Source organism: Natator depressus, chromosome 5, assembly GCF_965152275.1.
Source record: "Natator depressus isolate rNatDep1 chromosome 5, rNatDep2.hap1, whole genome shotgun sequence".
Classification (NCBI taxonomy): Eukaryota; Metazoa; Chordata; order Testudines; family Cheloniidae; genus Natator; species Natator depressus.
The window spans coordinates 72,265,704-72,292,278 of record NC_134238.1 but is presented as its reverse complement, the minus strand read 5'-3'; the positions used below and the strand labels follow the sequence as shown (position 1 = coordinate 72,292,278).

General features: G+C 39.8%; 1 protein-coding gene across 2 annotated transcripts in view; it reads right to left on the bottom strand.

Annotated features, from left to right (window-relative positions):
• AP3S1 (adaptor related protein complex 3 subunit sigma 1) overlaps positions 1–26,567 on the bottom strand; it is a 41,566-nt gene extending 14,999 nt beyond the window's left edge. Inside the window, exons 1-4 of one of the 2 annotated variants that reach the window (XM_074952986.1) lie at positions 26,282–26,567; positions 17,408–17,499; positions 13,355–13,466; positions 5,772–5,843 (exon numbers count right to left, since the gene is read on the bottom strand). In XM_074952986.1, the coding sequence (XP_074809087.1) occupies positions 5,772–5,843; positions 13,355–13,466; positions 17,408–17,499; positions 26,282–26,536 (531 nt within the window). In that variant the 5' untranslated portion in view covers positions 26,537–26,567. The remainder of the gene's footprint in view (positions 1–5,771; positions 5,844–13,354; positions 13,467–17,407; positions 17,500–26,281) is intronic. The other variant, XM_074952987.1, reaches the window with a different exon arrangement.
• Positions 26,568–26,575: the final 8 nt, after the last annotated feature.

The window sequence follows — 26,575 nt, the reverse complement described above, 5'->3', positions numbered from 1 at the left end:
TAGTAATGTGCAGTATTTCAACGCCATAGTAACTGTAAAGACAACCAACATTTGATAACATTTGTAGAGAGTTAAAGAGTGTGACGTGCAAGCAATCTGGCACATCAAAGCATGCTTCTTTCATCATTTTGGCTATTTGTAACATTTCCCAGTTATGGCGACAGATCAAAGAAAGAAGCAAACAGAGACAAAGTATAATGAGATAGCAAAGTGTGAGGCACTTACGTACTGATCTAAAAAGAACCACCACAATTCCTGTTTTTGTGCTACCACTTTGAAGGAATAGTCTAAAGAACAGTATTGAAAACTAGTTTGTTAGTCTATTTCAACTGAAACATGATAAACACATTCAGAGAAGAATGAACAGCTCTCTTCCCTCACGTGCCTCTGCTGCAGAGTTTTAAGAGTCAGACTATCAAACATCAAGGGAAATGATTAAAAAAAATCCTTATTAGGGTGGATTATTTCCCCTGGAAAGGATGTGCACACTGTACATATGCCTTGTAACACAGCCAACAGAACCGGCCTAGAAAGAGTAAACTAAGGGTGGAGAAAAAAAGGGGTGTCACTCCTCCAATACTGGCTTGTACCTAGATTAATTCAGCACCTTCCAGATTCAGAATTAAAAAAGGGGGGAAAGTGTTATTTTGGCTTTAATATATTATCTAGATCATTCAAACTAATTAAAGCGGAAGAAAGAAAAAGAACAATCCCCCCTCCTCCCCCAGTAGTTTTTATTCATTTAGACAAGGAAATAGTTTATTGCACTATATAAATGCACAATTTCAGTAAGAGAAGCACATGACTAAAAAGGCTTATACCAAAATGAGGAGAGAAAACTGATCCATCGCCTAACACTGTGAAATATTTACCACAAAATTAGATGTTCTGAACATTTTGCTGAAAATCTGCAAAAACTGATTTCTCTTTCTCACAGGACTCCTTTCCCCCCTCCCTCTCCCACAACATAACGTGTCACTTTATTAAATAGGATCAACCGGGAATGAAAATTAAATTTTTTTCAAACAACGCAATTTCATTCAGATGGAAAGGAGTTTTTTGAATTTAGACACTGTTGGCCATTGCTCAAAAAGTGAAAATTTCTTAGTTACAAAAGTAGCTCTGAACAATGTTTTTGCACCAAAAAGTAAGTGGTGGTCATTTTCATAAAGGCAAAAAACATTATGGGGAAATCGTAGCATATTCATTACTAACGAAGGCCTCACTCAAAAAAATGCTATAGTTCCTAGAGCTATGGCTAAGACGACTGAGGAGCTACAGTGTGAGAGGCAACAAGAGCAATGTTGGATTTGGTTAGCCTTGGAGGAGGAGACAGTACATGATGAACGTGTTTTTATCTCAACAGTAGGCAGACGCTCTGCAGTATGTAAACGCCAATCATCCTTCATTAACCAAGAAACAAAAGGTTCTTTTGCAGAGTTGTGATCATAAAATACCTTGCAGACAAGTTTACATTCCTTTCTCACCCTATCTCACATCAGATATGCCAATTGGGGGAGGAAAAAGCTGTCCAAACAAGGATGTAGAAGGTCCTTAATTTTAAAAATATGCACAATAATTGTAAGATAAAAGTTTAAAACTGTAAGTTATTCAAATTATAGCCTGAATAAACTAAAATATAGTTTATGCATAAAAGCTATATTTTTACATTGTTTAACAAACATTTAATAAGCAAAAGTAGTTTATATATCAGATTTTTGTGAAATTCTATGAGACTTGATCACTGCTTTTCTGGTTTCTCTATGTATAGTACACACACAATATGGTGGGCGATAAATGGTAATCTGGCTCCTTTTCCTCAATGAGTAAGGAGTAAAATTTTCAGACCGATCTTATACAATGAAGAAATAAATTATGGAATATTTCTTCCATCCTTCACTAAGGCTCTTAAGTACAAATATTACCGTTTTCCATTGCCACTTGTAGATTTGCACTATTGTATTTTCTCTTTACAAATATTACTGTCACCATCTTGCCTGCCATGCATCAGAGTCTGTTATTTTAAAAATTAAACTAAAAAAAAAGAGAGAAATCAGTCAGCACTAGCATAAATGCCAAGTGTAAATCCAGCTTTGGGAAAATACTTCCACTTTGCTCTGGCAGAATTCTTCTTTTGACCTAGCTACTACCTCTCAGAGAGGTGGATTAATTACACTATCAATGGAAAAAACCCCTTCGTCAGTGTAGGAAGCATCTACACTACAGTGGCAAAGCTGCAGCACTTGTAGTATAGACATAGCCTACGGTTCATAAATTACAAATGGCTGAATAGACTTTATCTACACTTAGACAGAAGCTCTGGATGCCACATTACAGTTTAAAATGAGTCTCAAACTTATTCACTGTAAGATCAGAAAGGAGCATTGTGATCATCTAGCCTAACCTCCTGCACATTGCAGGCCACAGAACCTCACCCATCCAACTCCTGTAATAGACCCCCTAACCTCTGGCTGAGTTACTGAAGTCTTCAAATCATGGTTTAAAGACTTTAAGTTACAGAGAATTCACCATTTACACTAGTTTAAACCTGCAAGTGACCCATGCCCTATGGTGCTGAAGGCGGCGAGAAAACCCCAGGGTCTCTGCCAATCTGACCTGGGAGAAAATTCCTTCCCAACTCCAAATATGGCAATCAGTTAGATCCTGAGCACGTGGGCAAGATCCACGAGGCAGATACCTGGGAAATAATTCTGAGCCCTCCCCATCTAGTGTCCCATTTCCAGCCACTGGGGATTTTTGATACTGGCAGTCGCCAATGGGCCACATGCCATTGTAGGCAGTCACATCATACCATCCCCTCCATATATTTATCAAGCTCAGTCTTGAAGCCAGTTAGGTTTTTTGCCCCCACTAATCCTCTTAGGAGGCTGTTCCAAAACTTCACTCCTCTGATGGTTAGAAACTTCCGTGTTATTTCGAGCCTAAATTTATTGATGGCTGTTTATATCCATTTGTTCGTGTCTCCATATTGGCGCTTAACTTAAATAACTCCTCCCCCTCCCTCCCTCCCTGGTATTTATTACTCTGATCTATTTATAGAGAGCAATCGTATCGCCCCCTCAGTCTTCTTTTTATTAGGCTAAACAAGCCACGCTCCTTGAGCTTCCTCTCACAAGGGAAGGTTTCCATTCCTTGAATAATTCTAGCAGCCCTTCTCTGCACCCTGTATCAGTTTGAATTCTTCTTTCTTAAATATGGGAGACCAGAATTGCACACAGTATTCCAGATGAGGTCTCACCAGTGCTTTGTATAATGATAGTAATATTTCCATGTCTCTACTGGAAATACCTCTCCTGATGCATCCTAGGACTGCATTAGCCTTTGTCACAGCCACATCACAATGGTGGCTTAAAGTCATCCTGTGATCAACCAATACACCCAGGAATTTCTTCTTCTCTGTCACTTCCAACTGCTCAGTCTCCAGCTGACAGCAAAAATTCTTGTTGTTAGTCCCTGAATGCATGACCTTGCACTTTGCACTGTTAAATTTCATCCCATTTCTATTCCTCCAGTTTACAAGGTCATCCAGATCTTCTTCTATGATATTCTGGTACTCCTCCATATTGGCAACACTGCCCAACTCTGTGTCATCTGCAAATGGTATTAGCACACTCCCACTTTTTGTGCCAATGTCAGTAATAAAAATGTTAAATAAGAATGGTTGCAAGACCGATCCCTGAGGAACTCCACTTGTAACCTCCCTCCAGCCTGACAGTTGACCTTTAAGTATGACAACTGTAGTCTCCCCGTTAACCCGTTCCTTATCCACCTTTCAATTCTCGTATTTCATTTTGCATTCATATTCTCATATTTCAATTCTTAATCCCTAGCTCTCCAATTTAACTAATAATTTCCCATGTGGAACTGTATCAAATGCCTTGCAGAAATCCTGGTAGATTAGATCTACTGCATTTCCTTTGTCTAAAAAAATCAGTTATCGTCTCAAAGAAAGATATCAGGTTGGTCTGACACGATCTGCCTTTTTGTAAAACCATGTTGTGTTTTATTCCAATTATCATTAACCTCTATGTCTTTAACTACTTTCTTTTTCAAAATTTGTTCCAAGACCTTGCATACAAAATAACAGGCCTGCAGTTTCCTGGATCACATTTTTTCCCCTTTCTTAAAAACCATATTAGCAATTCTTCAGTCATAGAGTATGACCTCCATGTTTACAGATTCATTAAAAATCCTTGCTATTGGACTTGTAATTTCATGTGCCAGTTCCTTTAATACGTCTTTATGGACCAGTTACAAATCCACTGAAAAAAACCTAATAGCCAGAGTAGCTCAAATGAGACGGTTATAATCCTGGTAACCTTGTTCATTGCACTATCTTGAAAATGGTCACAATACAATCCAAGAACTGTAGAGATTAATGCCAGTATTTTCAAACCTGCAGGCCTTAAGTTAGGCCACTTAGCAGAAGTGTCCTGATTTTTCATCTTCGGAAAAAAATAAATAAGGCCACTTTTGCTTAACTATGGAATTAAGGGCCTAATTTTAGGCTGCAGGTTTGAAAATATTGGCCTAAGCCATTAGTGGATTCTGTCTAGATTCAGTTACTTTATTTGATGAAAAAACTGTTTTGTCATAAAGAGAAACCCACAAGGTTATAATAAAATATTTGTCTATCACTGTTTGCAATCTCAATATTATCAGCATAATCAAAAAAATTAAATTTTAGGAGCAAAACCAACTTCTCTTTTGGGATGGGGAAAGCACAATTAATTTATTACTGTGAAATTTTAATGAACTTTTCAGGAGTATCAAATCAGTTCAAACACCAACACAGATCTATTGAAATTTTCAGTGATCAGTGTCAACAGGTAAGCATTCTTTCTTTAAGAAGGATGCAGTCAACTTGCAATCAGCTATTCAGCTTCAAAAGGTGAGTTTCAGGTAGTACACTTGCCCTTCTTCCTCTTTCCAGTTTTTGCTGCATCAATATCACATTTCCCTTTAATGTTTTTCTTGCTCTGTTGAGATGTGAAAAACTCTCACAAAGAGGGGGAAATGACTGCACACACAGAACAGATATATGCACAAAGTAAACACAATGAAAAAATTGAGAGGAATAACCATTTTCCTCCAATCTCTCTCAACTACAGTCATTTTAGATGTTACTTGTAGTCAGAAGTTGACAGTGTCCTTGTAAATGACAGACTGCATTAGTAACAGCATGTCCCTATACCAGACCAATAAATAAGTCAATTATACCATCTAGCTGGGAGTTCACACAGAACCTTCTATTTAAACATGAGAAAAGACATTAATATGTATTACGGGGTTCAGTACAGAATCCATCCCACCCCCAGTATACTAACTTCATTTCTGAGTTATATGTTCATAATAAAATATGTGAAAGGCAATTGCTGGATTTGGGATGCTAAAATCCAAAGTTAATGTCAATTCTGAGTAACATATCATTAAAAAAGAAACCTGGGCGAAAATATTTCTTGGAACCATCAGCTTCCCTCATCAGAAGAACAATATTCTGGTGTCTCAGGTTTTGCATTTATACACACAGTTACATTGCAGACACCTCCTAAGTAAATGTACTAATGAATTTAATTAAAGACATGTTCCAGCACACTTTTTGCACTTTAAAAATAACTTGATAGAAACTGACAAGATTTCACCAACAACAAGGATAGGCTTGTTATACACTCTGTCAGATTCAGGACCAAATGTTTCTTGTCAAGAAGAACGTTTGGTTCAACTGATATTATAGTAGCTCAGCACAATACCTTGTCTACATGGAAAATTAAATCCAGTTCACAGACATTTTCAAAACATTTGTCTAGTGTTTCCACGAATACCTGTGGAAGAAAAAACAAAGCAAAAGGTCAAGGTTTAAGAGCAACGCAATCATTCCAATATTTATGAACTTCAAACGTGGCACATATGGAAAAGAGAGATCATGTAGATTTTACAAGGCCTACTGTATCTGAAAAACATGTGTGGTTAACACTATTATTGGGATCCTGTAATGCTGGCAGGCCTCAGGCAAAAGGGTATGTAAAGTAAGACAGCTTTTAATACAGCTCTGCAATGTGGCCAAGGGATTACACATATACAAAAGTTAAAGAATAGTCACACATTGAAAGAACATTCCACGAAAATCTATACTGCAATTTTATGCACTTGTGATCTGAACTGTTTCTTCTAATTTTATTGGGATGCCAACTATCTAGTAAAAATGAATTTCAGCTGTTTATTTTTACCAATTTATTATTTATATTCCAGTAGCCCCTGACGGCCCCAGCCTGCTTCCACTTCTCTCCTCACAGAATCTCGCCGATTTCTTCCAAGAGAAAATTGCTAAAATGTGACGTGACCCTCACACTTCCCTTGGCTTGCCTTCTCTTCCCCTCCTACAACCCTCTCTTCTTTGTCCCCTGTCACAGAGGCAGAAGTTTCTCATCTATTTTCCTGCTCTATCCTCTCCAATTGCCTCAGTGATCCCATCCCATCATTTCATCCCCTCCCTTCTTCTTCTTCTTCTTAACCTTTCATGCTCCTCTGGTTCTTCCTTCCACCCCCATAACTCAAGCATGACTTAGTCTCTCCCATCTTAAACAACACCCATCCTTGACCCCACTTGCTTCAACTCCTGCCCATTTCCCTTCTCCCTTTCAACTCTAAGATCACAGAATGAGCTGTCTATAACTATTGTCTGAAGTGCCTCTCCTCGAAATCCATCACAGACTGGTTTCAGCCCCAGCACTCCACTGAAATCACTTCTGCCAAATTCTCTAATGACCATGTCCTAACCTAAGCTAAGAACTTGTTCTCCATCCTCATCCTCTATCTGTCACCCACCTTCTACACAGTCAACCATGCTCTCCTTGAAATGCTGTCCTTCTTTGGCTTACATCACTCTCCCCTCTCCTTGTTCTCCTAATCGCTCCTTCAGCAGATCTTCCTCATCCCTCTTCCATCTTTCTGTGAGGGTTCCACAAGGCTCTGTCCTTGCGCCCCTTCACTTCTCCCTTTGCATCCTATCTCTGGATAATTTCATCTGCAAACACAAATTCAATTACCATATCTCTGCTGAGCACTCATAAACCCACCTCTCTGCTCAAGACCTGTCTCCTTCTGTCCAAACTAAAATCTCAGCTGGTCTCTCTGACATCTCCTTGTGGATGTCTAGCTGTCAGCTGAAGCTCAACACAGCTAAAGCAGATCTTAATCTTCCCCCATGTCTTTCCCGTTACCTTCTTTCTCAATCACTGGACAACACCACCATCCTGACAGTCACCTCGGTGTCATCTTCAAAGTGAACATCTCTTTATGTCCAAGTCTCGCAGATTCTTTCTGCATAATATCTTAAGATACAGACTTTCCTTTCCATCCATACAAATAAAATTCTCATCCAGGCTCTCATCATACCATGTTGCAATTACTGCAAGATCCTTTTATCTGGTCTTGACAAATGCAATCTTGCCCCACTCATATCCATTCAATATGCTGCTGAATGGACCATTTTCCTACCCTATTGATTTGACCATGTTGCACCTCTCTTTATATCCATCCACTGTGCATTCCCACCAGCGGAAATATAGATGCCTAATGAATTTAGGCAACTACAGGATTAGACGGCAGCGAGCAGGGGTTGAAGATCTCAATGGTGCCTAAATGTTTTTGTAATGTAAATGGATTTAGGTGCCTCTGCCTCTTTGTGGATCTAGACCTGTGTTATTTCTTAAATGGATTCAATACAAGAGTTACTATGATAATTAACCTTACAAATAAATATCTTAAATTTAATTGAATACTAACCCCAACAAGCTGCCTCTTTTCTTCATGCTTAAAAAGTACTAATTTTCTTCATATAGCTAACTGTTAAGACACCAAATGTCTTCTAGAAACAGGGCACGTTTACAAATGATTAGTTCATATGTTAAACTGCTTAAATGATGTTTACAATGTGGCTCAGAGAAGCCATGATTGCCCAGGAGAAATTCTCTTAACTTCTGTGTGCCTCAAGGGGGATGTATATATAAGGGCAGTTTTGTCTAGCATTTAGCCACAAAAATAAGTGTAACCTCTATCTAGAGGAAGTTATCCTGACGCTATTTATGTTTAGAGGTTGGGGGTGGGAAAAAGCACAGTTTTCCAAAGCACAGACAACAAAGATATTTATAAATTCTGACCTTAAGACACTCATTTAGTACCTTGAAAAATGTTCCTTTATACAAAATGACATTTTAAAATAAGGCATAAGAAGCGAAGTGTCTTCAGTAGCGATATTTATGTTCACAGACAGGGGAACAGGAAAGGAGCAACTGAACAGTATTTCACTCTTACACTGTCCCAACAACTAGGACCTCTCCTCACAACAGCCTTAGATCCATAATTTCAGTGGCTGCCCTTAAAAAATTTTATTTAATTAATGCAAATATCAAGGTAGCATAATTAGTTATCTAAGACAATACAGGAAAGTTTTGGAAGATAACCACTGAAGCCCAAAAACCTCTGTCTACACAGCATGATCATTAAGCACTAAATACACTGGTAAATTAAGAGAAAACTATTAGTTTTGCAGAGCCCCACAGTTGGAATTTTCACAAGATAAAGATTTCTATTAATAAAATATTTGAAATTTCTCAGTCTTCTACTGGTGACAGCTGGGATTATGTATGACACTGGTAGGGCAGAAGCCCAGAATCAGACTGTAAACAGGTTTATAACCTTTTATGTCACATTCATTTTAAAAAGTATTACTCTAGAATACAAGTTATAAGAAGGGAGATTAATTAAAATTAAGTATTTTTAAAAAGTCTCAGAATAACTGCATCAGTGGATAAAATAAGAGCCAACATGCTTACAACACAAAATTTATTTTAGAGTCAAACACGTGCACCAAGAGATAAAAGCACACAGATCTCAAACAAGGCAGTAATTGCTTCAGATGCGTTAGCACTTATGGGTCATGAGAACCAGGGGTTTCTTTCTCCTTAAGAGAAAAACTAGTTCAAATGTACTATTGGGATGCTACTGCAGCTGAGACTAACTATAGGACATTAAATTAATCATGAAACTGACATCCAAGGAATTGCTGGCTACCTACTGACTTTCACAAAGCAACTTCCTAAAAAAGATTGAGCAACAATGCAGGAACAATGTGAGTCACAGAACTGAGAATTAAAAATGAATTCTGGAGGCAAATAAATCTCAAGCCAAGACCTGGTGACTAGAGATGTAGAAATAGTGTGTTTTCCGTAACTAACTATGCTCCAAAGTGAATTTTTAGCACCCCCTTGTGCTTTACTTTTAGAATTACATGAACTATTACAATAAAGCTGTATTTTATTTTTTGTTTTAATTTTACTCAAATATTAATAAACCTAAATACATACAATACTAAGTATAGCATACATAATCAAAACCTCAGCTTGTTCTTAGTGTTATGGTAAGACAAATTAAGAGTCCATTGTCAGCATCAGGGCCCACTGTGCTCAGCAACATAAAAACACAGTCCTTGTCCTGAAAAACTTCCATTCTATACAGACAAAGTGGGAGAAAAAGGACACAACACACAAGCAGAAGATTGGGAACTGAGGGACAGAACGACTAAATGACTTGCCCAAGATCACACAGGAAGTCCGTAGCAGAGAAGGGAATTAAACTCAGATCTCTGAAGTCCAGTGTTTTAGCCACAACACAAGACCATCCCTTCTCCTCTTGCATTAAGTACTCAGATTCTACTACAGCATTAACGGCTGAAAAAAAACAGATAACTAATCAAATGCATCTAAACCACAGATACTATAAAACGATAAATCTATATAAGAAATATTATGGAATGTCTATTTCAGATCTAGAAAATCCTGTTTGTATTTGGTGTCAATAGCCCTACTTTCTTAACTCAGGTTTTTGTGTGTCACCAAATCTAGAGAGCACTAGCAAACCTCAAGAGAGATTAATCCAGTCTGCCTGTGAAAGTGTTTTTACTACAGTGCAAGCTGTAATGTCATCATTCAGACAACTGGCTCAAAGTGATCTCTGATAGATGCATGGGACAATCATCCAGGCATTTAATACCTAAATGGTTGGACATTAGTAGTTATAGCAGTAAATAAATGCAGCACCACCACACATGGGACTGACTTTGAATGAAACTTGGAAGCTTTAATAGTGCTGAGTATAACAATACATGTTCCTAGTGGAGCTGGTCAGCATGAGCACATTACACTTGTTCTACATAAACTATACTGACTTCCCCTCTGCTTCTGGGTGCAATCTGAAGTATCTGGTTTACTCTATAAAACCTTATATGGCTTAGCAGGTGGCTGCTTTAGGGATCACAGAATTCCCTGTGCACTATTAAAAACTGCTCAAGTCAGCTGAGATGCTTTTGCTGAGAGTCTTTTTGATCACAAGCTCCTTGGGACAGGGTCCATCTCTTCTTACGTTTGTGCCAGGTCCTGCACAACAGGACTTGAGTACTGACATCTGGGAACTACTGCACTTGAAGCACTACAAAAGTTAAGTTTCAGAATAGCAGCCGTGTTAGTCTGTATTCGCAAAAAGAAAAGGAGTACTTGTTGCACCTTAGAGACTAACCAATTTATTTGAGCATAAGCTTTCGTGAGCTACAGCTCACTTCATCAGATGATTTCCACTGAATGCATCCGATGAAGTGAGCTGTAGCTCACGAAAGCTTATGCTCAGATAAATTGGTTAGTCTCTAAGGTGCCACAAGTACTCCTTTTCTTTTTACAAAAGTTAAAAATTTTTTTTGAGCATTTCCAGCCTCCAGTACATAAGAGGGAGGTCAGACTGTGGAAATCACTCCCTCTGGTGGTCAGCCAAAGCACAAATCTGTCAGTTTTCAGGCAAATCTGTCAAATGGACCTTAACTACAGTTGATTTTTTTAAGTTTTCAATTTCATCAACCAGAAGAAAGTTTTTTGGATTTCTGCCCAGCTCTAACCTAAACTAAAAGGCTGACCTCGTACTACAGCCAGTCAGGAATTTTTCAACTAAACATTTTCATTGGTAAATGCCTGTTTGTTGAAATCTAATCTGTCTGCAGGATAAGGTTGGTTCTGATGAACATCCTGTGGGAAAAAAAGATTTGAAAGAAGTTTTGAAATTGCTGACATGTCCCCTGAATTTCAGTTCAAAATTGAAGTTAATTTACAGTAAAGTAAAAAAAAAAATGTAAAGGAAAAACGTAAGTGAAATATTTTGAAGTTATCAAATGTTTCAACTGAGCCAATCTGAATTTTTCCCCGGATTTCTGGTTTGTGAAAATTTTAGATGGACTTTTTGTCCCAAGTTGGGACAGGAAAATTTTCGGAAATCTCAAAACTTCTTCCAGAACAGGAAAATCATTTCCCACCCAGTTCTACCTTGTATCTTACATACCTGTTTGAATTAATATTAGGCTTTTTGGACCCCAGACTTGTTAAAGATTACAGTAGTCTGTTGCCCCAGGACCTCTAGGTTTAGTGTGCCTCTAAAGATTGCAATATTTGCATGTGATTTACCTCGCTCTACTTGGATGCATCTATGGTCATAATGACTTAAGGTTAAGAAATTAAGAAATCCATCTTTCAGACCAAACTGCATTATGCCTCCCATAAAACTGTCTGATTGCACAAATGCAACTTGCAAGGCTCTGTACAGCTTTTAACCACTGAGATCTCAGTATTCTTTGTGGGTACTTCATGGGGAAGTGAGCCTTAGAAGTCAAGACTATACATAAGGGGTAAAATTTTCAAAAGTGCTAAAGCAATTTAGAAGCTTAAGTCTCATTGAAAGTCAAAGGGACTTGGCACCTAAGTTAGTTAGGTTCTTTTGAAAGTTTGATGTGACTCTCCCTCGCATTGCCATGGCTCTGGCTGTTCATCAAGGTTCTAGTTTCATTTTGCTTACTGTGGCTATAATATCATAAACTCTACTGAGAGAAAAAAGATGAACCAAGGCCTTGATTTCCTCTTGTAACACTTCAAGGGAGATTTAAGAATAACTCACATTTAACCCTGTAGACTTTACATACCCACAGATAATGATGCTAACCCATAGCACTTTCCCTTTCTAGTTAATCACAAACACCAATACAAAGAGAATTTAAACAATTTGTATACAGCCTTAAAAGTGATTGTATACAAGAAGTGTAAAATTCATAACACTAAAATGTCTGCAGTATTAAGGTGAAAGGTTTCACTAGTCTGTCCTGACATGAGAATCCTCTGAGGCAGAGACTGGAAGCTGGACAAACATGTACAGTATATCCTCTGAGTGAAAGTAAAAGATTAATATCCATGGAACACCTTGATCTGCTAAAGGTGACCTAGAAAGCATTTATAAATATATTGTTTCCCTCCCGCAGTTGTTTATGTTTCCAAGCATTATAGCTTCCACAGAGAAGATGTCAGACTGGTATTGGGAGATGAAATGGTGTTCATAGGTTGAATTACTTCTTGTGATAGAGGTGCTTTTGTGAAGAAGTTTGAGAACAAAGATTTAATTTGATGTTTTTATGATGATTGCACACCTACCTAGAGGCTTCAGTATGCATAAAGCCATTGTCCTAAAGACACGAAAAGGAAACACAGGCTAGACAGTGCCATTGGATAGTGGAATTATTGGGAGGTTGCTGAAGTATCAGCATTGTACATATCAGAGCACAGCAAGAAAGAAATCAATTGGAGTTGCATAAGTGGCCCTGCAAAATGCAAGGGATCAGACTGGATAACTCAAGTGGTCTTTTCTGATCCTATTGTTTCTAATTAAGAATGAAGATGTATATTTTGTAGATAGAGTGAAAATTCAGAAATACCTGAGAAGTTGCATTAAATATTAATGCGCTGCTCTTCTCACTTTGTAAATATTTTAACACATTTGAGTAAGAAGATATGCTACAAAACAAAGCAACTCTACTCTGTAGAGCAAACAGCTGTGAAAAGATGATTCATTGTATGTGATATCCAATATCTTGCACTGTTCAGACACTACAAAATGCCAAAGTGAGCAAAGAGGAAACAAAAATCCAGGAAAACAGCCATTTGAACTGAATGAATCTGTTACCAAAACTAGACCCCAATTCTCTGCAAAGATGCAACAAAATATGGCAGATTATAATTTAGGCTCATTACCTGTCAAATGAACTGTTTTCTTACCTAAACATTAATTTGTGAAAAAAGAACTTTCTCTAGTAATGGTAGGAAACTGTGCAACGATTAACACAAGTATGTTGTACTTTACACTATAATGGAAGTCATCTTTATTTTCAAGCAATTCAGAAAAAGGTAAGCCAGAAGGCAGAAACACCAAGTATCTTTAAAAATATGGCATTTCCTTTAAAAACAACACTTACTTGTATTAGGTCTAAAATGCCAAGTTCACTTTCTGAAGAATCCACACAGAAGACAAAGTACAACGTGGCATAGTGTCGGTAGATTAGTTTGTTATCAGATCCACCTATTAGTCTAAATAAAGAGAAGCTAGGTCAGTGTCAAGACAAGATGAGCAAAAACTCATTAACAGCAAATTATATACTTTTCAGGATACAGTTTAAATTTAAATTACATCATGAAATAAGTATATGTTGAAAATACTTCAGCCATTAACAGTATAATAGAGAACCTCATAATTTAATGTAAAGGTGCTCTGGAAAAAACCAAGCCAAACCAACATGACATCTTAACTCTGAATTGTAATTACTGTTAGTAAATATCCTCATAGACAGTAGTAAGCACACCGATATATGCACCTGCACATCAGAACTATGGCAAACAGATCAATAAATACACTCTTCCACTAAGATGTGTGCAAGTGTCACTCTGACATTCTAGCAGGCACTGAGCAGAGAGTAAGGAATATTACTCAGAAGGGGGTCGATCACATGCCCAAGCATCTTTCCCAGTCCCACTCAGGGGAGCCATGGAGAGGAGTTGAAAAAATTTAAGTACACATGCACTGAAGTCAGTGATTAGTACACATGGATTGCACGGATATTCACTTAAACAAAATTTATGATCTTAGTGATAAACTGAATTAATACAACAGTTGTGCTACAGAATATTTGACATTACAGAAAGTATGAGTGCATTGCACTCAACTGGTTGTATTACAATATTAAAAGAGATGCATAAATTTAAATTCCTTATATTTCTCCTTAATCATCAAGTTAGTGAACTACAAAAGGAAGAGTTATCTTAAGTGAATCAACAGTGATATGCTTCAGCCCATCCTCTACAGCCTCCCCCTGAGAGAAACTTTTAACTGTAAATATCAGAAGGCATGTATCTCTCTTCTTTAGGTGGCTAAAAATTCTATGTTAAGCAACAACATGGTTCATGTATAAATGAAAACATTTTGTGACACGTGGGTATACAGGTATTAAGCTGATGATTCTGAACATTGGGGAATAAGCCATTAAAAACCCCTCCTAAACTGGATTTACAGAAGAAATCACCAGAGTCTAATAGATCACAAATCTGCACAAAGAAATGATCCCTCTAATTTTCTATTCTTTATTTGTAAGTTAAAACTATTAAGAACCTTTAGAACACCTGCACTTTCCACACAGCTTCACATTAATGCTTGAAGAAACAAGTCCCATGCTCCCAAATACTAAACAAAAACAAAACATATACAGAGTTTTCATGATTTGAAAACTAAAAAAAAAAAAAAAATGCGAAGTAAAGGTTGATACTGTGTCCTTAATTTATGACAATTATCTAGATATTGCAGTGCATGTGAAGTTGTTCCACACTTACTGCTAGAACCTCCAAGTACCTTACAAGTATTATATTACAATTATGCCCAAAATGTGCAAATTGCTCTACAGAGACACAGGAAGACTGTCCCTGCTTGAAGAGCTATATCAAATGGGGACTTGAAGAAAGGAAACAAAAGTTGAGCTAGTGCCACCCACCCCCCACACTTTTTTTTTTTTTTGCGCACTTCTTTATGATGTATAAAAAAAATGCCTGAAAGGGTGGGCTTTTGCTCTGTGGCCTTTTTTTTTTTTTTTTTTTAACATTAGAAATTCAGGTCCTGTCCAGCCTGGAAGACTATGCTAACTGGAGAACTACTGCAATGATACTTCCAAGAGTGAAGAAAGCAAAAGTGGAATAATTAAGAGGAGAAAGGATTGTTCGTCAAATGTTAGGCCTTGTCTTGACTAGGAAAACAGGTCAGGGTTGGTATCATGGTAGCTACCACAACTTTGATCATGATTGTGCTCCAGGCGTAGACACAGCTTTTAACATGTTAACTGGCTTTAGTCAACCCTAGGTTCCCCGCACAGAGGAATGCAGCTAGTTAACTCGTGTTAAGTGTCAACAGTGATCTACAAAGAGACCAAAATCATGGCAGCTAAAACAAAGTCAATCATGACCTCTTTTCCCAAAAATTGTGTTTTTTGTTAATACCTATGTAACTTCAATTACTAAAATTTTGAATGAACGCGTCTCTTACTTCAGCACTTCTGCCCTCTGTTAAGGCGTGAGAACTCACAACAAACATGCTCTAAGATCGCAAGGAGTAAAAAAACTTGACATTTTTACCTTAAAAATCCAATCATCACTTCAGCACTGACAACACCTGTCATCAAAAATATCTGCCTCCTTATCAGCCACCCCAATACATCAGAGGAAAACACTCCACAGTTTTAACCAAAGGTCAAACAAATATGCTTTATTTAAACACCAGGCTCAGAGGGCACAACTAAACTAGGAAAAACAGACACGTTTTGAAACACATTAGCTAAACACATTGTAAACAGGATTTTGTACCTAGTGTAGACAGGGAAAGTCAAGTTCAAAAATCTGCTACATGGGAGAAGCCTAGGGTTGATCATGGCCAGCAACACAACTTGCTGTCTACACTGTGCAAAAGACCCACTTTTAAAAATGCGTTTGCTAACACAGTTTTTAAAACAATCATTTTTCTTAATCCAAACTTGCTCTGCAGCTGTGTTTTTCAAACCGTGGGTCGTGACCTAGTACTGGGTCACGGCATGTCAGGCACTGGGTCGCCTTGCTCTGGTCAGCACCACCGACTGGGACGTTAAAAGTCCCGTCGGCGGTGTTTCCCAGCTAAGGCAGGCTAGTGCCTACCTTTTCCAACACCGCACTGCACCCCAGAAGCAGCCAGCAGTGGGTCCGGCTTCTAGGCAGGGGGCCCACGGGGCTCCACGCACTGCCTCCACCCTGAGCACCAGCTCCACATTCCCATTGGCCAGTTCCCAGCCAATGGGAACCAGGGGAAGGGTGGTGCCTGCAGGTGAGAGTAGCGTGAAGCCGCTTGCGCGCCACTGCCTAGGAGCCAGACCTGCTGCTGGCCACTTCCGGGAAGCCTGCCTCTTCACCCCGGCTGCGCTGCTGACCGGGAGCCACCGGAGGTAAATCCGTGCCCCAATCCCCTGGCCCAGCCCTAATCCCCCCCCCAAACCTGGAACCCCTTCCTGAACTCCAAGCCCCTCATCCCTGACGCCCCCAGGGCCTGCATCCCCAGCCCAGAGCCCTGACCCCCTCCCGCAGCCCAACCCCCTGCCCCAGCCTTGAGCCTCCCCCCAACCCAGAGCCCCTCTTGCATCCCCAACCCCTCATCCCCAGCCCCAGCCCAGAGCCCCTCCCACACCCCAAACTCCTCATCCCCAGCTCTGTTGGGTCAAAGGCAACAACAGTTTTCTTCAATTGGGTCCCCAGAAAAAAAGTTTGAAAACCACTGCTCTACAGACCAGCAAACTTGGACTCTGGCAGAAATCCATGGAATCTTTAGGCCAGGAACCCTCTACCAAGAGCACACAGCATCCAAATATTAGGAGCTCAGGCCTAAGTACCCAGTAGACAAGTTGCCACTGATTTCAAGTTTTGCAATGGTGTAGTGAAACAGTCTCTTAGGTTGACCTCAAAGCTTTAGCTGGGCTTTGGGAATATAGTTAGGTGCCATCTAGGCTACTATATATTTGTTTCTGTATTGTCTCTGGATCAGGGACAGCTGTGTTGTAACCATATCCCCTAATTCAGTTACAGCTGTACAACAGACAGGGCCCTAGAAGAAATATTTTGTTAAAGTCAGAGAACATTTTATAACAGAAGATAGTTATAGCTACTTAACTGTAACAGCGTATTTATTACCAAGATACAATGGAGACGGGTAGATGGTCTTTCTCATGGGTGCATCAGAAATATTTAGACAGAAATTTTAACTAAATTACTGCTGTAGCTCACGAAAGCTTATGCTCAAATAAATTGGTTAGTCTCTAAGGTGCCACAAGTACTCCTTTTCTTTTTGCGAATACAGACTAACACGGCTGTTACTCTGAAACCTGCTCTAAAGTATGGTACTCTTGAAGGTTTTTGTGACATCCCTTGCTATTCATTAATACTAGAAATTTCTGTTAAATTTCAATACTTACAAGCCTCCTTCTAGGAAATTACAAACATTTTCATCACGTTTGGATACCAAATGGAAAGTTTCTCTGATAATTTGTTGCTGTGTATCTTCACTCTGTGGGAAAAAAAAATGTATTTTACTATCAGACTAAGGTGGATTAGTTAACAGTAATTTATATTTATAGGTCATATAGTTTGCACTCCGTTTATTAACAGCACTAGCAAGACAATCATCTTTGCTGCCTTCTAATCAGTCAACCCTCAATTTATTGTAACACTATTTCATTATCTTTGAGGTCCGTTATTAAGCTATATGGTGACACTTTTCTAAACTAGACTGAACAAAGCTGTTAAACAAGTTGCAACAGTAAATAAGTTTTACTGCTCTCAAAAAACCTACATTGATTTAACATAAACTTTAGGACAAGTTATTTTGAGTAGAAACATTCCCAGAACCATCCCTGATAACTGTACTGTAGACTGAACAAAATGTTATTTTGCATTTTAGATCTTGTCTACAAACAAATTTCCACCAGTTTAACTGAATATATGTTTTTAGTTAAAGCAATACAAACCCCTGAATTGATGCTCTTAAACCAGTTTGAAGACTGTGTATTGATATGGTTTATATCGATTCAGCCTAAGATTTACCATTTCAAAACCTATTTAAGATAATCCACACAGGGGTTTGCAGTGCATTACCGAAAATGATTTTTTTTTAAAGTATCTTTAGTACACCAGTACAAGTCTGGGTAAACAGGACCTTATCCAAGAGTTGTTCAGGAACCTATTTCACACTTTTAAATTATGACAATGGGCCTACATTCTAGAACTACCATGAGTACAACTTTCCAGTAGAAAAATCACCCAAATTTTTCAGTAGCAACTCTCCCTATCCTCTCTACCAGATTAGACCTTAATTTAGTTATGGAAGGGATCTGTCAGTTTTGCTATCAACAAAGCTAAACATTCCAAAAATCTCCAGAAAACTGGAAGAAAGCTAATATTGTGGCAATTTTTCAAAATAGGTAAACACAATGACCAGAGTAATTATAGCTCTGTCAGCCTCACATCAATTCCAGTCAAGATAATGGAGGATGCGATGAAGAATTAAAGGAGGGTAGTGTAATTAAGGTAAATAAACATGGGTTTATGGAAAACAGATCCTATCAAATTAACATATTTTTTGATGAGATTATAAGTGTGGTTGATAAAGGCAATAGTGTTGACATAATATGTTCAGACTTCTGTAAGGCAGTTGACTTGGTGCCACATGGCTTTTGATTAATGAAACTGAACATACAATTAACATGTCACACATTAACTGGATAAAACAATCAGCGAATTAATAGTTCTCAAAAGGTAATTGTAAAATGGGGAATCGTCACACAGGCAGGTGTGTTTCTAGTGGGATCCTGCAGATATTGGTTCTCGGGCCCTACGCTATTCAACATTTTTATCAATGACCTGGAAGAAGACATAAAAATCATCACTAATAAAGTCTGCACATGAAACATAAATTGGTGGAGTGGTAAATAACAAAGAGGATCGGTCAGTGATACAGAGCAATCTAGATCACTTGGTAAGCTGTGCACAAGCAACTAAGATGCACTTTAATACAGCTCAATGTAAATGTATACGTGTAGGAACAAAAAATGTAGTCCATACTTCTATGACGGCTGATTCTACCCTGGAAAGCAGTGACTCTAAAAAAGATTTGGGGGTCCTGGCAGATAACCAGTTGAACATGCGCTGCAAGAGGGGTGCTGTGGTTAAAAGAGCTAATGCGATCCTAAATGGATAAACAGGGGAATCTCAAGTAGGAGCAGAGAAGTTATTTTACTTCTACATTTGGCACTGAAATGACCGCTTCTTGGAATACTGTGTCCACTTTTGGTGCACACAATTCAAGAAGGATGTTGATAAATTAGAGCGGGTTCGGAGAAGAGCCACAAGAATGATTAAAGGATTAAAATATATGCCTCATAGTGGTGGAGCTTTTTGAGTCTATCTATTTATCTTAAAGAGACGAGTAAGCAGTAACATGATTAAAATCTGTAAGTACCAACATGGGGAACAAATATTTAATAATGGGCTCTTCAGTGTAGCAAAGAAAGGTATAACATTATCCAATGGCTGGAAGTTGAAGGAGACAAATTCAAACTGGAAATGGCATAAATTTTTAAATGGTGAGAGTAATTAACCATGAGAACAATTTACCAAGAGTCATGGACTCTCCATCACTGACAACTTTTAATCAAGATTGGATGGTTTTCGAAATAATCTGCTGTAGGAAGCATTTTGGGGAAGTTCTATGGCCTGTGTATACAGGAAGTCAGACTAGATGAACATCTAGTCCCTTCTGCCTTGGAATCTATGAGTGTCTTATTTTATAAGCTTGACAAAAGATGACACATTATGCTCAGTGCAGTGCATCAGATACCTAGCAGAGACAAGAAAGGTTTGTCTCCAGAACTGGGTTTTGTTCCACTTAGATCTAAATCTGGTGTAGGAGGGTCCCAGAACCCAGGTTCCATCCCAAACCCAGAAGTCTACACAGCAATGAAACAGTCTCACAACCCGAGCCTGAGTCGGCTGGCACAGGCCAGCGACAGGTGGTTCTTTGCTCTGTAGATATATCCTCCGCTTTCGCAAGACTTTAGGCAAAGGCAGTTTTCTAGCACAATTCAGAAGTGTCCGGTTTTAAACACTGTAGAGGACTTGCACTTCAGAAAATATTTTCATTTAAATTGCTTAGTTTCATTCATATATCTGTAATTGTTCACCCAGACGCAGAACCTGTTGTTCTACTGAACTGTGGTTTTTTGTCCTAATTCCAGTAACGGGTGGTACAAAACACTAGTGTAGACAAGGAAAGCTGGATTTGCACAGTGCAGCTCACCCCAGTTTCAAGCACAGGGTGAGCTGCATTGGTGCAAAGTGCGGCTACAATCTGGGCCAAAATTAAATACTGTATTGTGGACATACTGTTAGGTAAACTAAAAACAAACAAACAAAAAGACTTATCACGGTGACTAGGGCATGCTAAACGAGTTGTAGATGTGTAGAAGGAAACTGTAAACAAAGCAATGATCATACACAAATATTTATTCAAAGTAACAGTAACTACAGTATAACCTCTGAGTTATGAACACCAGAGATATGAAGTGACCAGTCAACCACACGCCTCATTTGGAACTGGAAATACACAATCAGGCAGCAGCAGAACCCCCCCCCCCCCCCCCGCAAAAAAAAAAAAGGAAATACAGTACAGTAGTGTTAAATGTAAACTACTAAAAAAAAGGGAACTTAGCATTTTTCTTCCGCATAGTAAAGTTTCAAAACTGTATTAAGTTGATGTTCAGTTGTAAACTTTTGAAAGAACTACCATAACGTTTTGTTCAGAGTTACAAACAACCTCCATTCCCGAGGTGTTTGTAACTCTAAGGTTTTACTGTACATTCTACCGTCACTAAACTATGGATCAAACTAATTAGTGTTTTACAGTTGCTGCAAGATTATTGGAATTATGAAGCTTTTAAATGTTCCCACAATTTTACTGCTCCTCAGGCAAAATAATCCTGCTTAACAGGAAGGGACAGCAACAAGTCTATGTCAAGTGGGAGCAACCCCACTGTCCTTCAGTTCTTTGGACAAATGCAGCTCAGAAAAAGGTGGGCAACCACAAAGCCATCCCCCTACTTTTCCCAGAGCTGCTGCAGCTGCAACAGGCATGGACAATAGCAAGGAGACATACAAAAAAACAAATCAGTGATGAAATAAATCTTAGGATAGGAAAGAGAAAATAGAAGTGAACTGATTCATTTTAGTAAGAGTTTCCTATAGTCAAGTCCCTTTCTGCTACCAATCCAAGTAACAAACACTGTAAAATTAACAGACAAAGGAAAATAACAAAATCCCTTCCCTGAAATTTCTGAAATCCCCCCTTTGAAATTGGGAAGAAGAAGGGGAGATTCACACACACAAAAAATGAAATTGAAGTCTTACAGACATAGCCAGCCTGAAACTCTTCACATAAATTTTAATTTTGAAATGGTAAATCAAGATAATCAGTTTGCTGGCTGGCTAAGTGCTAAGAAGAGGTAGTGGGTTTCTTGACCTGTGTTATAGTTTCTCCAGGTTCTCTTTCCCAGGGGAGGGGATGAAATTCTCTCACTCAGAGAGAGTGGTTTTCTGCCAGCAATGTACTCATTTATTAAACACTGGCAGTGCCACCCAATGAGCCACAGTCATCATTTCTGCAAAGGTACGTCCTTGATCAAACATATTTTTAACAGTAAAAGTTGTGAAGTTATATAATTCTGAACAATGCAACCTTTGTGTATTTGACTGACTAGCCACAGACATCAAAGGTGAAATTCTTTCCATTGGTACTACTTTTAATATCTAGATGTATGTAATTTTGCTGAAGATAAGTGTTTTTGTGTATTTTTCTACACCCAATGGTAACTCCACAGCTGGGAAATACAGCACACAGCTTAAAAGATTATACTTCAGTTTTATTCTGGGTTAACTCTTTTGTTTTGTTCATTCCCCGATCAAGCCTGCGGTGGTAATTCCTGACTCCAAAGCACACATTTACATAGAATTTTGCACAAACTTCACTTTCCCACAGGTTAAAAAAAACCAAACATGTGCATAGAATCATAGAATATTAGGGTTGGAAGAGACCTCTAGTCTAATCCCCAGCTCAAAGCAGGACTAACACCCACTAAATCATCCCAGTCAGGGCTTTGTCAAGCCGGGCCTTAAAAACCTCTAAGGATGGAGATTCCACCACCTCCCAAGTAACCCATTCCAGTGTTTCACCACCCTCCTAATGAAATAGTGTTTCCTAATATCCAGCCTAGACCTCCCCAACTGCAACTTGAGACCATTGCTCCTTGTTCGGTCATCTGCCACCACTGAGAACAGCCGAGCTCCATCCTCTTTGGAAACCCCCCTCAGGTAGTTGAAGGCTGCCGTCAAATCTCCCCTCACTCTTCTCTTCTGTAGACTAACTAACCCCAGTCCCTCAGCCCCTCCTCGTAAATCATGTGCCTCAGCCCCCAATCATTTTCGTTGCCCTCTAATGGACTCTCTCTAATTTGTCCACATCCCTTCTATAGTGGGGGGACCAAAACTGGACGCAATACTCCAGCTGTGGCCTCACCAGTGCCGAATAGAGGGGAATAATCACTTCCCTCGATCTGCTGGCAATGCTTCTATTAATGCAGCCCAGTATGCCATTAGCTTTCTTGGCAACAAGGGCACACTGTTGACTCATATCCAGCTTCTCATCCAGTGTAATCCCCAGGTCCTTTTCTGCTGCTTATCCAGTCAGTCCCCAGCCTGTAGCGGTGCATGGGATTCTTCCTTCCTAAGTGCAGGACTCTGCACTTGTCCTTATTAAACCTCATCAGATTTCTTTTAGCTCAACCCTCCAATTTGTTTAAGTCACTCTGGATCCTATCCCTACCCTCCAGTGTATCTATCTCTCCCACCAGCTTAGTGTCATCTGCAAACTTGCTGAGGGTGCAATTAATCCCATCATCCAGATCATTAATAAAGATTTTGAACAAAACCGGCCCCAGGACCGACCCCTGGGGCACTCCGCTTGATATCGGCTGCCAACTAGACATCGAGCTGCTGATCACTACCGTTGAGCCCAACACTCTAGCCAGCTTTCTATCCACCTTATAGTCTGTTCATCCAGTCCATACTTTTTTAACTTGCTGGCAAGAATACTGTGGGAGACTGTATCAAAAGCTTTGCTAAAGTCAAGATATATTACATCCACTGCTTTCCCCATATTCACAGTGCCAGTTATCTCATCATAGAAGGCAATCAGGTTGATCAGGCATGACTTGCCCTTGGTGAATCCATGCTGACTGTTCCTGATCACCTTCCTCTCCTCCAAGTGCTTCAAAATGGATTCCTTGAGGACCTGCTCCCTGATTTTGCTGGGGACTGAAGTGAGGCTGTATTGGAAGTCTGTAGTCCCCCGGGTTCTCTTTCTTTCCTTTTTAAAATATGGGCACTATATTTGCCTTTTTTCAATTGTCCGGGACATCCCACAATCGCCACGAATTTTCAAAGATAATGGCCAATGGCTCTGCAATCACATCAGCCAACTCCCTCAGCACCCTTGGATACATTAGATCAGGACCCATGGACTTGTGCTCGTCCAGCTTTTCTAAATAGTCCTTAACCTGTTCTTTCACCTCTGAGGGGTGCTCACCTCCTCCCCATACTGTGTTGCCCCATGCAGCATTCTGACAGCTGACCTTGTCTGTGAAGATCGAGGCAAAAAAAAGCATTGAGTACTTCAGCTTTTTCCACATCATCTGTCACTATGTTGCCTCCCCCATTCAGTAAGGGTCCCACACTTTCCCTGACCTTCTTCTTGTTGCTAACATACCTGTAGAAACCCTTCTTGTTACCCTTCACATCCCTTGCTAGCTGCGTTTGTGCGTTGGCCTTCCTGATAACACCCCACGTGCTCTAGCAATATTTTTATACTCCTCCCTAGTCATCTGTCCAAATTTCCACTTCTTGTAAGCTTCCTTTTTGAGTTTAAGCTCACTGAAGATTTCACTGTTCAGCATCTGCTGCTGTTCATTAATTTTTTTCCTTTGTATGAGAATTATCACTTTTCTAATACGATAGGAGTTTACAGAAAAAAAGTTTGCTGACTGACCTCTACCAAAGGCTGTAAGCCTTTTTCTCATGTTCTCAACTCTCATGTTTTCTCATCTCTGTAACTACAGAGGCACGTAATGGTGCACAAGAGATATAGAAAGCAACGTAAAAGAACTCTCCAAAGCATATTGTCTAAGATTTTAATTCTTTTTTCCAATATTTTAGACAATTACTATGAATCTGCAGTAACGGCTCCACAGTTAAAGCTGTAAATCATTTTTATTGGAAGTCAGAATTCTATATTCCTTCACCTTCAAAATAAATTTTGTTTTGAAATTAAACTGTTTGTGATGGAAATAGTGCATGAATGATTTTTGCTCAAACAAAATTGTCAGTTGGGTGAGAAAGCTTGAGAGCTTCTGTTTTTTCTTGTAAAATCATCTCTCAAAAAAAACACTTGGTTTAGAATAATTATTTAACAGTCCTGGACAGTATTATTAACAGACATAATTAATGGTCACTTATTATTTCATATACAGGCTGGTGCAATATTTTGGAATGGTGAGCAAAAAGGAACAGTAGATGGCTGAGGTCTCTGTCTCTATAAATTTGGTCAGCTATGAATCAATTAGGTTATAAGAAGTTAAAAAAGTACTTTGGGAAAAGTAATTGATTTGAATATATTTTCTTGTATTTCAAAGAAGACTGTATAATGTCTCTACATCGCATCTCTAATTTTAAGACAGTATGGCATATCAGAAGAAAACCATATAAACCACGTTATCACCTATCATGATTTTTAAATTAATTTTAAATTTTTAAAAGAATTATGATTCAAACACATTAAACAGATATAACTATTTAAAATGAATATTTAAGACTATTGTTTTAATTTCTGAAATACTAGAAACCCATAGTTTCACTACAAACCTTAACATGAAACCTATTATCAGTGTTCATCCTCTGTCTGTCCAACATCCTCTTACCTAAGTTCCCTTTAAGTCCTCTCTCTCCACCGCAGCCCCAGGGCAGTATGCACCCCAAAACCCTCATCCTCAGAGCCCACACCTCCAGCCAGAGCCCTCGCCCCCCTGCACCCCAAGCCCAACCCTCTGCCCTAGACCTGAGCATCCTCCCACACTCCAAACCCCTCGGCCCCACCCCCACCACACATCACCTCCATATTGGTGCACATAGTAAAATTCATTCGGCACACGGATGTAAAAAATTAGAGGGAACATTGCCTTTTACCCCAAATTATAAGAGATCCTGAGTTACCAAGTTTGGATATGAATTAGACACACACACACACACACACCCAAAAAAATTAAAAGGTGGTCAGAATCAGGTATTTAGCTCAGTTCCAGGTCTGCATCTAAGCAATGTACTGGAAAATCATCTTCGCTTATCACATATTCAGTATCAATCACTGTTACTGGGGGCCTCAGTATTGGTGGCGCATGATTTTGGCTAATTTGCACTGGAAATGCCTGTGCCATAATCAACTACTGTATTGGAGATACAGTTCAAAGCTCTGGACTACCATATGGGTATGTCAGATAAGGTTGTGATTTTTATCGTTATACTGATACCATTTTAAGCCCACTATGGATGCAGTTATACCAGTACAAAGGTACCTAACACTGGTATAATTTATTTCCCTTTCTAATCTAGAATAAACCATACTTGTATAAGCACTTTTATACCAGTTTAACTGCATCTACACTAGGGGGTTACTGCTTTAATTATACTCGTATAGTTCAAACAATAAGTCTTCCTAGTGCAGACAAGCCCTAAAGTCAGACATGGGCCACCAACCCCAAAGAGACCCAGATCACATCAACTGCCTGCTGACACCAAGACCCTCCAACACCCAACCACCTACCAGCGAGAAGTCGCCGCCCCGCCTACAGGGAGCCTGCATCCGCCGCCCTGCACACGAATCGCCGGGACCCATGGCTCAGGCCGGCGGGTGCTGGGAAGCGGGCAGAGTGACAAGGGGTCACCTCTGAGCTGCGCTCCTGCGGGCTAATATCTGCACCGTCCCCCAGAGCAGGGGCTGCACCCTGATGGGGAAGGGAGCCCACGGCACAGACCCACTGCCCGGCCCTTCCCACCCCTCGCTACTGCCCCTATCCGCACCCCGCCTCTCAACAGCCTCCTGAGGCCCCGGTCTGGCCACACTCCGAGGGCGGTACAATCTCAGAGAGACAGAGACCCCTCGCCCCCGCCGCGCCCAGCGCCCGCCCCCGTACATAGCGCTGGTAGAACTTGGAGAGCCGGGGTTTGCCGTGGTTGTTGAAGATGAGGATCGCTTTGATCATGGTGAGGCGGCGGGAGGAGGCCGCTCCAGCCGGCCGGGTCACTGCGAGCTCTGCCCCTCCCCCTTCACCCGAGCAGCAGCAGCTCCCCCACGACTCGGTCCCAGAGCGGAAACAGAGCAGCTCCCGCTGCCCACGTGACACGAAGTCACCTGACGAGGCAGTACGGCTCATCGCGATTGTCAACATTCGCCGGGAATGGTGCCCTTCGGTCACGTGATCTCAGTG